This window comes from Miscanthus floridulus, chromosome 7, assembly GCF_019320115.1.
Source record: "Miscanthus floridulus cultivar M001 chromosome 7, ASM1932011v1, whole genome shotgun sequence".
Taxonomy (NCBI): domain Eukaryota; kingdom Viridiplantae; phylum Streptophyta; class Magnoliopsida; order Poales; family Poaceae; genus Miscanthus; species Miscanthus floridulus.
This window is the reverse complement of record NC_089586.1, coordinates 9,721,411-9,734,222: the sequence shown is the minus strand read 5'-3', so window position 1 is coordinate 9,734,222 and position 12,812 is coordinate 9,721,411. Positions and strand designations below refer to the sequence as shown.

Below are 12,812 nucleotides of genomic sequence, written 5' to 3'. Positions count from 1 at the left end.
CACTCGTCAAATCCCCTAGCGCCGGTGAAATGACACCATGTGCATGTCTGGAAGATGTAGATGTAAGGACAAAACAGAAGGGTACCTATCACTCAAATCAAACCTGTATATCCTCCACAAGGCTTCTAGGGGAGGTTACCCATCTAGCATCTCTGTACTGCTTGATCTCATCAACGTTCCCTTCACTATCCTCCTTGTCAGCCTCTCTCATAGCCACAGACGCCCGATCATGACCCTTGTAAATGTACTTAAACTAGATACTTGACTGCCTTGATGCTCCCACATGCCTCAACATTAATGTGGTAGTTGAATAGATGGAGGAGATACAGGTTGTAAGGCATGACCCATCTGTTGTCAAGCTCGTGTCCGCTGAACTTTTTCTTTTCGGCCATCTTCACGCCGTCTGTAAACTGGATATGAATCCTTGCCTTGTACTATGACATCGCAGAAAGGTCTAGGGTAATGGTTCTTGTAGGAATCACTGACCCTTTGTGCATGGACAATCATGATTAAGCAGTCCGCAAGGGCCATGCATCATATGTTTGGTAACCATCTTGTACAAGACTAGGGTACTTCTTCTTGTTTAGGAGCTCAGCTGAGATGAGGCGATCATACTGCTCTGGACACATGATCTTGTACTTCCTATCCATGATTAGCAAAAAATGTGCATGCAGCAGACCCCTCTTCTGGAACTCCACAACATAAACATGTGCTCGCACCTTTCCAAGGATATCCTTTTTTAGTAGTCTATCCTTTAGCTCTTGTAGTTTTGCTCTAAAGACCCAAACAACGAGATCTGGATGATCCTATGGTGTCTGGCCAGGGTAGAGTTCACTGCTTGATCTCATCCTAGTTTTGGGTTACATGTCATAGTCAGGAAGATGTCCGGTTTACCAAACCTCCGTACGAGAGCCATGGCGTCCATGTACCGACGCCTCATGTCATGTGGGCCTCCAATAAATGATGAAGGCATCACTATCTGTTTTCCAACAGCTTCTGCTCTACCTTCACCAGCATGTAGGCTATCAACCAATCCTTGGTAAAGGTCGGCCCTAATATCATCTTGATGATTGCGTATATAATCTAATTGAGAACTCTCGATCTTGATGTACGTGTCGACTACAAACTGCTGGAATAGACGCTTGTCAGTATAGTATGGAGTTAAATATTCCTGGACGCATCTGAAACTTGTAGTAGTAGTAGTCACGCACAGACACACATAGTCTACTAGGGGAGTCTACAAAAAATAGCCATGAATTAGAGTTGTTTGTAGAATAACCACTGAGGTACATGTATGCGAAGTATTTAAATAAGAATGAATAACAAACCTATTTCTTCTTCTGATCCACTACGAGCCTTCTATAGGGCACGATACTCGATGACTTCTTCCATACTAACTCCTTTCTTTGGAATATCCATGTGCTACCCAAGCTCACCCTTAGGGAAGAATAGAGGGTATGAAAGAGCATCGCAACATCCATGATATGAGCGGATGTCGTGTCTGCTTCTATCTTTCCCATGCAGGACAACACTATTCTAGAACTGACCAAGGAGTTCGCTTCCCTCGATCCAAACAGCAGCCACCTCTGAAGTTGATGGTACATTGTATGTTCTCTGGTCCAGCCTCTGGTCAAGGTTTAGTGTGACATGATAGTCCTAGAGGTGGTGAGCCTTGGCCCACACTCCTAAGATGTTGTGACTATGGATTGTCACGAAGGATGGCCACAAGCCTCTTAATGACTTCCTTGTCTTTTTGGCACTTCTCTTCACGACATCGTCGATAGCGGTGCTCAAGGCTTGGATCATCGTCGTAGAAGTAAAGCTTAAGATGTTTTGGCTCCTTACCCTCTTCTCTGCCAAATGACCTTATGTTATGATAGATCTGGCCATGTGCACGAATGGTGTATATGCCACTGTTCTTCCAGCTTGCAGTAGCGCTATCGAGGCGACAATATAGAGAAGTGAAAGAGAAATGGCCATTTAAAAACCTAATGTTGTTACGAAAGTGCCTAGCATCTACGTCATTACTTGACCAAAGCCTCATAAGCTCATTAGGTACGTTCAGTTCATTGAGCTCGACCTTTCCGTCACAACAACAGAACCCACATGGTTCATGCTCAAACCTTTTCGCATCGTAGTGCTTGCAATTTGCAACAGGTTTTAACATATGGGTATCTGAAGGCATGTTACTATACACCTCATCGTATCGGTCAGGTACTTCAGGGACATAAGTCATGTCTTCCTCAAGGTCATTGTCTTGGACATCATCATTATCTTCCTCTTCTGAAATAACATTTAAGCCGTAATAGTTTAGATAAAGTAGTGGAAGATTTGATTTATATTCGGTCTTTCATACAAATACCTTGCCCAACAAACATGTATCCCTTATCCTCTTCATCATCCTCTTCAAATATATCTCCCTCATCATCATCTATGGCCGTCAAAGATACATGAGTTAGTAGAACTATGGGTAAAAATAATAAAGGAGTTCAAATAGTTTAAAGAATGTTACAAAATAGTGTAAATTACCACTGTCATCAAATAGTGGTGTCATCGGTGCATCTGATGTAGGTGGAGGGCTAGGTCCTGTCCTTTCTGATAATCATGTAATGACCATGGTTGAGTTAGGTATAATATGGTATACAATATAGGTCACCTAAATGGGGTCATGAGGCATTAGTATTTACCGTTGTTGGTCAGGATTGATTGAGGCAAGGGTGTGTTATCATTCGGGTATTCTTCAGCCATGCATTCACAATCATCAAACAGTGGTGCCATCAGTGTGGATGATGTAGCCTGAATGTTGGGTCCTACCCTTTCTGTTAATCACGGAATTACCATGGATCGGTTAGGTATAATATGGTATATAGGTCCCCTAAATAGGATAATGAGGCATCAGTATATACCTTTGTTGGTCACGATTGATTGAGGCAAGGGTGTGTTAGCACCCATTCGGTCTTCAGCCATGCAGTCACCATCTTTATTAAATGCCCTTGTGTTCGAACCAATGCGACGCTCAAACATCGTGTTACGACGCGTTAACAACGCATGTCTTTGTCCAGATGGAACATGTGATCTTTGTGTCATATGGCCAGACAATAACTCATCGCATCCTTCATCATCGGCCTCCTCATGAGGTGGAAGAATATAAAGAGGTGTTGCACTAGACTCTGGGATAGCCCAATCACTGGATTTCACCATGGATCCATGAACTCCAGATGCGCCTACAGTGGGCCACACAAGCTCAGAAACAAATAATGGGTTCTCTATGGTGATAGAATCCCGGTGTAGGGTGTCCTTTTGCATCTCCCTTCGTCTTTTATTACCCGCTACTTTGACCCCCTTTCGCCAGGCGCCCTATAACTTTTTTGTTGTTGTTCGCGTCTAGCCTCCATCTGTTCTGGTGTCATATTTACATATCGTTCCCTAAAGTACTATTGACGGGATTTATCAAAAGTAGCAGGGGCACCACAATCATGAATTAAATTGGTGTCCACACAGTTTTTTGTAGATGGTGTTTTATTCAAGTCAATGATGCTACTATTATCTACACTCATCACCGAGTATTCACCTATATAAGAAATTTTGTTCATTATTATAAGGTGACACCATTATCCTAGACAACACCACACACACACACACACACATATATATATATAGAACTACTACTCTGCAACTAGCAATAGAATAACTTATTCTGTAGCCACTTTGAGTTACGATAATTATTATGTTAATTTACGAGATTATAGTAACTCCTTACTAAGTGGTTTACTCTAACGTTACTGGTAAATATCGCCATGTGTTATAGTAACCCAACTGTCGTAAATATGTATTGATATTATCGTAAATTAGTATATAAAATTATCGTAAATGGAGGTGGCTACATAATAACTTATTTTGTAGCTGGCTACTAAATATACTATATATATATATTGCAATATTGTATTCTCCATACCAATTCACACAGGTTGGTGCGACTGGTTAATATGGAGCCAATCATTATTCTCGGTGTCAACTGTGTTTTCAATGTCGGTTGCAACGTCACCATCTACAAATAAGTTGCATGCTATTTTAGATTATTAATATTAAACACACGGGCATTACATGTAGTGTGACATAATAAAGCTAATAATGTCACCTATAGATAGTTTATCGTTTTTAGAATTGACTTTTTTCTTGTGATATGCTTAACGTCGCTTTCTATTAATTTCGCTCCGTTGTTTTTCAGTCATTGCCGCATGATGCTCCGCAAGCCTTGCTCTGTCCCTTTGCCTTTTAAGTTCCCTAGGATCGGAGACTTGTGGAAGTGGATTAGATCCATTTTCAACTTCTGCTTTTTTTTAGAAGACAGACTTAACATCATTAATTATCAGATGTTAAAATTTTCACATACATATACACATCGACATCAGTATTTACCTTTATTTATTTGGTTTGACAAGTCTCTCAATGGCATGCGACAACTGTGATTTTCATTAGGCTCCATGCAGGAAAGAGGTCTAAAAATACTATGTAGACAATTTTTTTAAAAAGAAAATAGTCTTTTAGATATAGAAATAACGATCTTCTAAAAATGTGATCGTTCTTACAGTTGTAAACAATAAACTATGAAACCAAAGTGGCTCTAAATTATTTCATGCTAGCAAGTTAAACAAAATGATGAAATATTTTCTCAAACGATAAACAAAATGATGATACACCATATTTTGCTAAATTAGAAATAATATTTTATGCATGTACCTATGCACTCATATGTACATGTGATCAGTCTGAGAATTGTCTAATACTCATAGGTTTAATATTGTACCTCTACACATTTGAAACACGTAATTTCTGATTCCGGTTAGATTGAAAGAAAGTAGGTAAAAGTATAAATATGTGCGGTTATTACATTAAAATGGTCAAAAGATGAATGAATCATATATCGAGAACCTTTTTTATCTTCAGTATAAACTCCCTCTGTTTCTTAGGTTTAGGAGAGGTAGGGGCAGAGAATCGAACTTCCTTGTCTTCAAAACAAAGTAACTTTAGTACCTGAAAAAGTTGACAAAAAATTGAGGATCTAAACAACACCATAGATTTCAAACCTACCCATCCCCAACCATAGAAAAGCATGGCTAAATCTTTTGTTTTTTAGAGGTGGTTGCAACAGCCGAGGCTGATGAGTTATATTAACAACTACCAATTTTCCAGTAATCACAAGTTTGGATTAAAATCAATTTCAGCAGAGAAGACTTATTGCAGTCATCGGAGCCTTTCCCTAAGGGGAGGCCTCAACAACCAGTTTCCTATCGTGCTTCGATCATTAGGCGTTGTTTGTGGCCGCTTGTCCCAACGGACCTATTAAGATGACATGAGCGATCCGTATTTGCATATCATCAAGGCAACTCTATGAACTTGCAAGTAAATAGCAACAGGTGTTTAGAAAAAAAAAGTTTTGTTCCGCTTACTTTTTCATGCCCAATACCTATGTACGAGCAAATTTTGTGGGCAAAAGAAATGAAATGTGGTTTGCATGGCAAGATGAGGACTGAATTGACGATCATCAGGCAGTGCAAAAAGCTCAAAATTCCAACCAAAATGGATGGACTAAAACCAAACAAACTCACTGCAAATTACCCAAACAGCATGACATATGTTCTTGTTCAAACAAATGAGCTCACTCTGAACTATCCAAAATGCACTAAATCTAAAGCATTACCATAATGCAGAGATAGAAAAAAAAGAAAAGGAGCACATTTAGCTTCCAGTTGAGTAGTTGACCATGGTGTAATGAAAAATGTAATTATAAACATTATGGTCTTGATAACCGATCATGCAAAGGGAGACTATTCTAGTTTCATAAACATCCTCAGAAAATTTATTATCAACTAACAAGATGTTTATTAGAATGTCCACATAAAAAATAAAACACTGACAGGTCCATGAACCATGGATCGGCGGTGTGGTGTGTGAGTGGTCCACCATGGACCGAGTCCATGCTGAAGGGTATGGGTCCTTGTATTTCCAATGTATTTCCTCTTTTATTCTTCTAAAGGAAAACTGGCAAGAAAGTGTGGACATGTCATCCTGATGTCATCAAGCTAACAAGCTAGGAACGCTCGTGCAAAGCAGAGCACGATCGGTGCTCAGTGGCCATTTCCCAGCAACGTGAGCTTGCGGTTGCGCAGTGTGCCTTACGCGCGCACGTGCATGGAGAAGGAGCGTAGGGGTGCAGGGAAGCTCACCTACTGACTTACCAAGGGCGGAGGAGCAAGGCCAGGGACTGGCTGTTCCCTGGAGCGAGCTCACGCCTGGCAATGGCGGTGCGACGTAGGAGTTCACAGGGCATGATGCTTGTGCTGCCCAGCTAGGTAGTGGTGGGATGGTGGTTCACGCTAAGGAGCTCATCCACTCGCCTATGATCACCGATCTATTGCAGGCTCCGCGGACTGCAGGTGGCGAGATCAGCGATCTGTTGCAACGAACATCGGAGCGGCGTCCTGATTCCACATGCCTAGCGTGTGTCAGCCGCGGTGGAGACCTGAGGCCAGCGGCGGTGCAAAGCAACAGCGTCAGTGGGGAGGGCGCGGCGCCACGGAGACTTGAGCGGGGTGATTCGGCGACGGCTCCACTGGTTGTCGTCGTCTGTGTGCTTCTGCTAGGATTAGCCATGGTCGTCTTCGGCCACGTGCTGCTGTTAGGATTTGGGTTTGGGTGTTCTGTTTCGCATAGCCTGGAAGGGAAGACAGATGTGGATATAGGGTTCTGGTGATGTACCTAGGTGGGTGCTCGTCGCTTAGCTCGGCGTCATGGCAGGGTACGCCAGCGTTAGCGGGCAGGGCAGGTGAGGCAACGGGCGCTCCAGCGGTGTTGAGATGATGGGGACAAGATGGGGCATCAGACGGGGCCGGTATGGGGCAGGACGTGGACAGGGCACGATTGAACGATGGCGTTGATCGGCGGACAACATGTGCGATGGTGAAGGTGGCGCAAGGGACAGGCACGAGGATATGAGGATGTGGTGCCGTGCGACTGTAGAGTGCCAGGGAGATCGTGGTGTAGGTGACGGCGCGGTCTCGCGTGATTGGCAGCGTGGGGTGATCGCGGAATTGATCACGATTGTTACGAGAATTGATTTTTGCCTTCCTGATTTGCTGCTGCTATTATGGGGATTGGGCTGATCACATGGAGCAAGTGCGCGTTGCCTTCCTGATCTGATCGCATGGAGCGGCTTTGGTGTTGCACCTGTGGACGGAATAGTTATGAATATTTTAGTTGTAGAGATTGTATCCAAATGCTACAATGTAGGATGGTAAGTTTTTCATACAATTTCAATCCTGTATTTTTTCTATTCATGTATTTTGAGAATTGATAATGCTCTCTACCGAGTGTCCATTTGGCTTAGACGGGACGGACCCTGCCTACCCCCGCATCTCGTGCCTCACGCACTTGCACTCCACCCGCGCCTCGCGCTGCGCTCCGCCGCACCTTACGCCTCCCACTCGTACTCGCGTTGCGCATAGCTGAGGTCCGACCTCCGCACCGTAGCATCGAGCTCCATGCCAGCATCAAGCTCCGCGTGAACGAGCGTCCATTGGGGGGCAACAAGTAGATGATCACATGTTACAACCGTATGTTTCATGCAGTTTCAGATGTATGTTCATATGTTTCATCTGGATGTTACAAAAGTAGATATAAGTGTTGCATATATTGCAATGATTATACACGTATTTTGCAATTGCATATTTCAAATGTTTCCTGCTGTTTCAAACGTATGTTGCGAGTGCTTTATCTGGATGTTGCATATGTTGCACTGGCTATACACATATGTTGCAAGTGTATGTTTCAAATGTTTCAGCTGTTTCAAACGTACTCCCTCCGTACTAAAAAATGAAGTCGTTTTGGACAAGGCTTGGGTCAAACATTGAGAATATAAATCATGAATAACTTTTAAGTTGTTGAGTTTGAAAATATGAAAACCATATAAATAGATTTGTCTTGAAAAGTACTTTCATAAAAATATACATATATCACTTTTCAATAAATATTTTTATAAAAACAAGAAGTCAAAGTTATACTTTAGAGATCGTGTCGCTGTCCAAAATGACTTTATTTTTTAGTATGGAGGGAGTATGTTCCAAGTATTTTATATGAATGTTGCATATGTTGCAATGCCCATACGCATATGTTGCGAGTGTATGTTGTAAATGTTTTATCTGTTTCGGACGTATGTTGCAGCAAATACTTTATGTTACAAGTGTTTCATGAGCAGACGCGACAAGGAGACGCAGGCGAAGGTGGTCCCCACATGCGCGCGGGAAGCGAAGCGAGCGTGGCAGTAGGCATGAAGCACAAAGTTGTATACATGGGCGTGTCAACAGGCGTGGAGCACGAAACTACATCCATGGGCGGGCGTCAAGCGTGGAGCACGAATCTGCATGCATGGGCAGGCAGCAGGCGTAGGCCCCGTTTGCTTCGCTGAAAAAACAAGATGAAACACTGTTCCGGCTGTTTTGTTGTGAGAGAAAAAATACTGTTCCGGCTAAAAAAATAAGCTGAAAAGTACATGTTATAAGAGAAGCGAACATGGCCGTAGAGCATGAAGCTGCATCCATAGACATCATAAAGGTATCATTATTGAAAACGGACGGGCACCCGCCCTGGACGTACGAAAGTTCCGGCGCTAGCCTCTCGTTTGAGGATCCCACGTTATTCGTGTATTCTGAGAATCCCACGTTCTAGAGAGGCTTAAAAAACGAAGTTGGTTGGAGGTTTGTAGAACATGAGAGAACGTCGATCAAAAGAAGTAGGCAGATGTGCATATGACTTTTTTTTTGACAACAGATGTGCATATGACTTCGGTCTGATATTATAGGATACGCAATCTATTCGCTTGTGGGAGTGAGGGCAACCACGCTTCCCACGCTTGTGCGGCCTCTTTGTGAAAATTCCATGGCACCAGTGCATGTGCATGTACCTCATATTCCCATGTATGATGTACAGACAACCCCACACATATCTTCTTGGGGAAATCAAATTTGCACCTGGGGTCGAATGGTTGATGATACATGATGCATGTCCATATACACTACACATGGTTCCTTCGCTGAGTACTTAAACAAGGGGAAATTCATGTGAAAAAAAAACGTGAGTACACAAATTATGCTGTCGAGAACATAACAAGAGATATATGTATGTTATCTCTGCCACTCTACATCAAACAAGTTGTTGAGCAAAGTTGGTAATAACAGCGAGAAATTTTATTATGGTTGAAAAAAAAGAGGATCGCCGGTGAGATGAATTCTAATGGCTAATAATTAAAGTTACCAAAGGAAAAGCACTAAAAGATACCAAATGCGTACTAAATTGGTGGGGTTGGTAGAACAAATGTGGGACCATTATCAGCATGTTTTATAGTTTTTATCGTTTGATTGACTATGGGTAATCTAGTAATTGTATATTGCAGGAAAAATGGATGAGTGGCACAATGTTCTTCTGATCCATAATCCATCATACGTCGGCTCGGCCATCGCTGCCCGTGGCCGGTGGCACGGGTAGCATGAAGGAGGAAGTGATGAAAGCGGCGGAGGAGTCGAGTTCCATTCCACGACGGCGCCGTTCAGTTCTGGTGTTGCATGGCTCCAGAGAGTAGGACGTCAACGTGAGACCGTGAAGCGTGGACACAGACCGTGATGCTGGATGGACGATGGGGAGGAAGAGGAGGTGGTGGCGTACGTGGTTGATGAGAGTGATCTCCCGGCTGTTTGAAGGTTGGGCAACAATTACTCTATTACCCTTAAGTAAATAGACTTTCAAAATGTTTTACTTAAATCAGATGATCAGAATAAATTAGAAGTAAAACTACTTGAAAGTACCGGCTTTAATCTGGAAATCAATATATAAAAGAGCTCAATAACATCTCTATATGAAGCATAGTGCGGTAGTACAAATAGACAAGATAATCATCACCTTTTCTTTTCTAAAAAACACCTAAGACCTAACCATAATCATCTTTTCTTTTCATAAAAAAAACATCTTTTTATCCGCCACTGCCGCAGCAGCAGCAATGGCTAGAGGAGGAGGACCCGCCTATTCGTAGATTTAATTTTATGTTGGTCAAGGTGCGGTGGTGATGACTGATGATGTGTATTGGAATAAGGTTTGCAAAGGGTCTGTAAGAGTATACGTTATGTTAGATTTGTTGGTTCTCATCAGATCTCGGCAGGAAGAAGTTGGTTAGCTTTCGGTGCAGTGATTTAGGCTATTCTTTTGGACTTCTTTCAACAAGTCGGTTAATTTAAAGGAAAACGTTTTAACTCACTAAAAATCAAACCTAAGTTTTCAAGTCATTCAAAAACTTAATCTCGGGCCTCGGGGGGAGAGAGAGGGGCTCTTTCGTGAGAATCTCTCATCGTCATCACATAAGAGGTATACAAGCTCCTAGAAGCTAGACCATATATGCATGCTGTATGCGATGGCATATACACCAAGTCATCACCAACCAAGAAGTATTACTTTGCCTTTGCTCGTCTATAAATAGACAAGATGGCATGGACGTACTGGACCACCAATAAGTGAGCACTAATACACAGACTACACTACACAGCGACTGATCAAGATCGAGGCATCATCATGTCGATGATCACCAGCATACTGGGCCGCAAGCAGCAGCAGGGGCAGCAGCAGAAGGGCAACACCGCGCGCACCGGCAGTGGCGCCGGCGCCGGCGGCGCGGAGGCCGCGGCAGTGGAGCCGGTGAGCATCGACATCAAGGAGCAGCCGCTGGTGGACGCCATCACGCTGGCGGCGTTCGCGGCGCCGGCGCTGGGCCTGCAGCCGTTCGCGACGGCGAGCATGGACTGGAAGGAGACGCCGACGGCGCACGTGTTCATGGCGGACCTCCCCGGGATGCGGCGCGACGAGGTGAAGGTGGAAGTGGAGGAGGAGAAGGTGCTCAAGATCAGCGGGCAGCGGCAGCGCGCCGCAGAGGAGAAGGGCGACCGCTGGCACCGCGTGGAGCGGAGCTCCGAGCGGTTCGTCCGCACCGTGCGCCTGCCGCCCAACGCCAACACCGACGCCGTGCAGGCGGCGCTCCAGGACGGCGTGCTCACCGTCACCGTGCCCAAGGACAACGATCGCAAGGCCTACGGCAGGCTCATCCCTATCACCAATTAATTACTCTATCTAGTTCCATTCCATAATACTCTATGATCATCACTTCCACTCCAAATAGTATATGATTATCAATCACAGTAGTATCTCTTCCACACCATTACGAACTTCACTTGCCATGACACATGTATAGCGTGTGATCGGAACGTATCATTATCACTGATGTCATCTAGCGAGGGGCTTATCTATATGCACTCCAATTCACTCCAATCCATATAGGTTGGAAGGAATCGAGGTGAAAAAATAACCAATTTTTCGCCTAATCCCTTCCGGCCTACATAGATTGTGGTGGACTGAAGTACAATCAAACAAGCCCTTAAAAGTATCTAGATGTGTGTCGATATATATACATAGGGAGAGTGGAGGAGAGGGATGAATTATGAGAGGGATGAATAAGTGAATGATTTGCATTACTGCAAGGTATATAGATGCATGCATATGGTGCTTGTCACCACTTGCACCAACTTGTTTGGTGAAAGTCATTGTACGTAGCATAACTTTGAGAATAAAGTCGAGTCTTTTGTGTGTGCCTCTACATTTATTTGTCCTTGATTATTCTTGTTCTTGATTCCTGGAGGGAGGCTATCCGAAACGTTGCCAAACAGCCATCCAAGAAATGGCTCCTACGAATAAGCATAGAGGAGTCGAATCCGTCTTAACTCTATACTATGTGAGCGGAGCGACGAAAATATGGCTTCTCCTAGCTCGTCCTCACGAATTTGGCACAAATTATAACAAAACTGTCATTAGAACCGTTTTTGCTCAAAACAACTTCAGCTCAAGAGAAGCTGTCTACAAGAGGAGCCAGAGAAAGAGCCCTATTAAACTGGCCTTTAATGTGATAGGCTATTTGGGTTTCAATTTAGGATTATTGAGAATTGTATTGATTTGCACCGTAGATGAGAGAACTTAGATCGAGTTGAAGATGACACTTCGATGTATTAATTTACAATTATATCTGTATGGAGAACTTGGATATTCTCCTGAGTCTGCCACATAGATAACTTGGAGTTACACAAAATAGCTTTAAATCATGGGCAAGAGGAACCCCATCCCCACTACCTATACGTGTCCTAGGTTATGTATTCAAAGATGGCTTAATCCAACCACACAATTATGGAAAATATCCATCCAATTTATGTTTGTCTCATGGCCATTAATTTTCAATCGAAAAGCTAACAATTGTAAAAAAAAAGATAAAAATAAAATAATAATCCAACCTTTAACCCACCGTTACTTATCTTGCCCCACTACTCAGACCACTAATCTCCATGAAGAGTCATCATGCTGTCCATGCACTTGCATGTCTCGTTCATTCCGTTAAGTAATAATCACCATCCCTTCTTCATAATTTGCTCATTCATGCATCATCGTCTCAATCTCAAAGTTCTCAACCACACCCTACCCAAACTATAATATCCTCTCTCATCATAATTCATATGATGCTCTTTTTTACATACATCTAAAAGTAAACCAAACAAAAATCATAACTTGATGAAGAAAAAAAATAAGGATAAAAATAAGAGAGTTGTTAGAGCATCTCCAATAGTTCCCAAAATTTAGTTGGTACACCAATGAGTTTTGTAAGTGGCTAAAAAAGTTGAGAGTATATTTGTTGGCCTTTCTCCACCAGTTTCCAAAACCTCGCTCAAGACAAT

The 12,812-nt window shown here is 43.1% G+C and overlaps 1 protein-coding gene and 1 pseudogene across 1 annotated transcript; one reads left to right on the top strand and one right to left on the bottom strand.

The window, feature by feature from the left end:
* Nucleotides 1–1,536: 1,536 nt before the first annotated feature.
* On the bottom strand, nucleotides 1,537–3,557 carry LOC136465027 (uncharacterized; annotated as a pseudogene).
* Nucleotides 3,558–10,474: 6,917 nt separating this feature from the next.
* On the top strand, nucleotides 10,475–11,687 carry LOC136462524 (18.9 kDa heat shock protein-like). The gene has a single exon (XM_066461619.1). It carries the CDS (start codon nucleotides 10,615–10,617, stop codon nucleotides 11,155–11,157), a length of 543 nt encoding a protein of 180 aa, XP_066317716.1. The 5' UTR covers nucleotides 10,475–10,614; the 3' UTR covers nucleotides 11,158–11,687.
* The last annotated feature ends 1,125 nt before the right edge of the window (nucleotides 11,688–12,812 follow it).

Coding starts and splice junctions, on each gene's coding strand:
- LOC136462524 (XM_066461619.1), top strand. CDS start 10,615: ATGTCGATGATCACCAGCATACTGGGCCGCAAGCAGCAGCAGGGGCAG.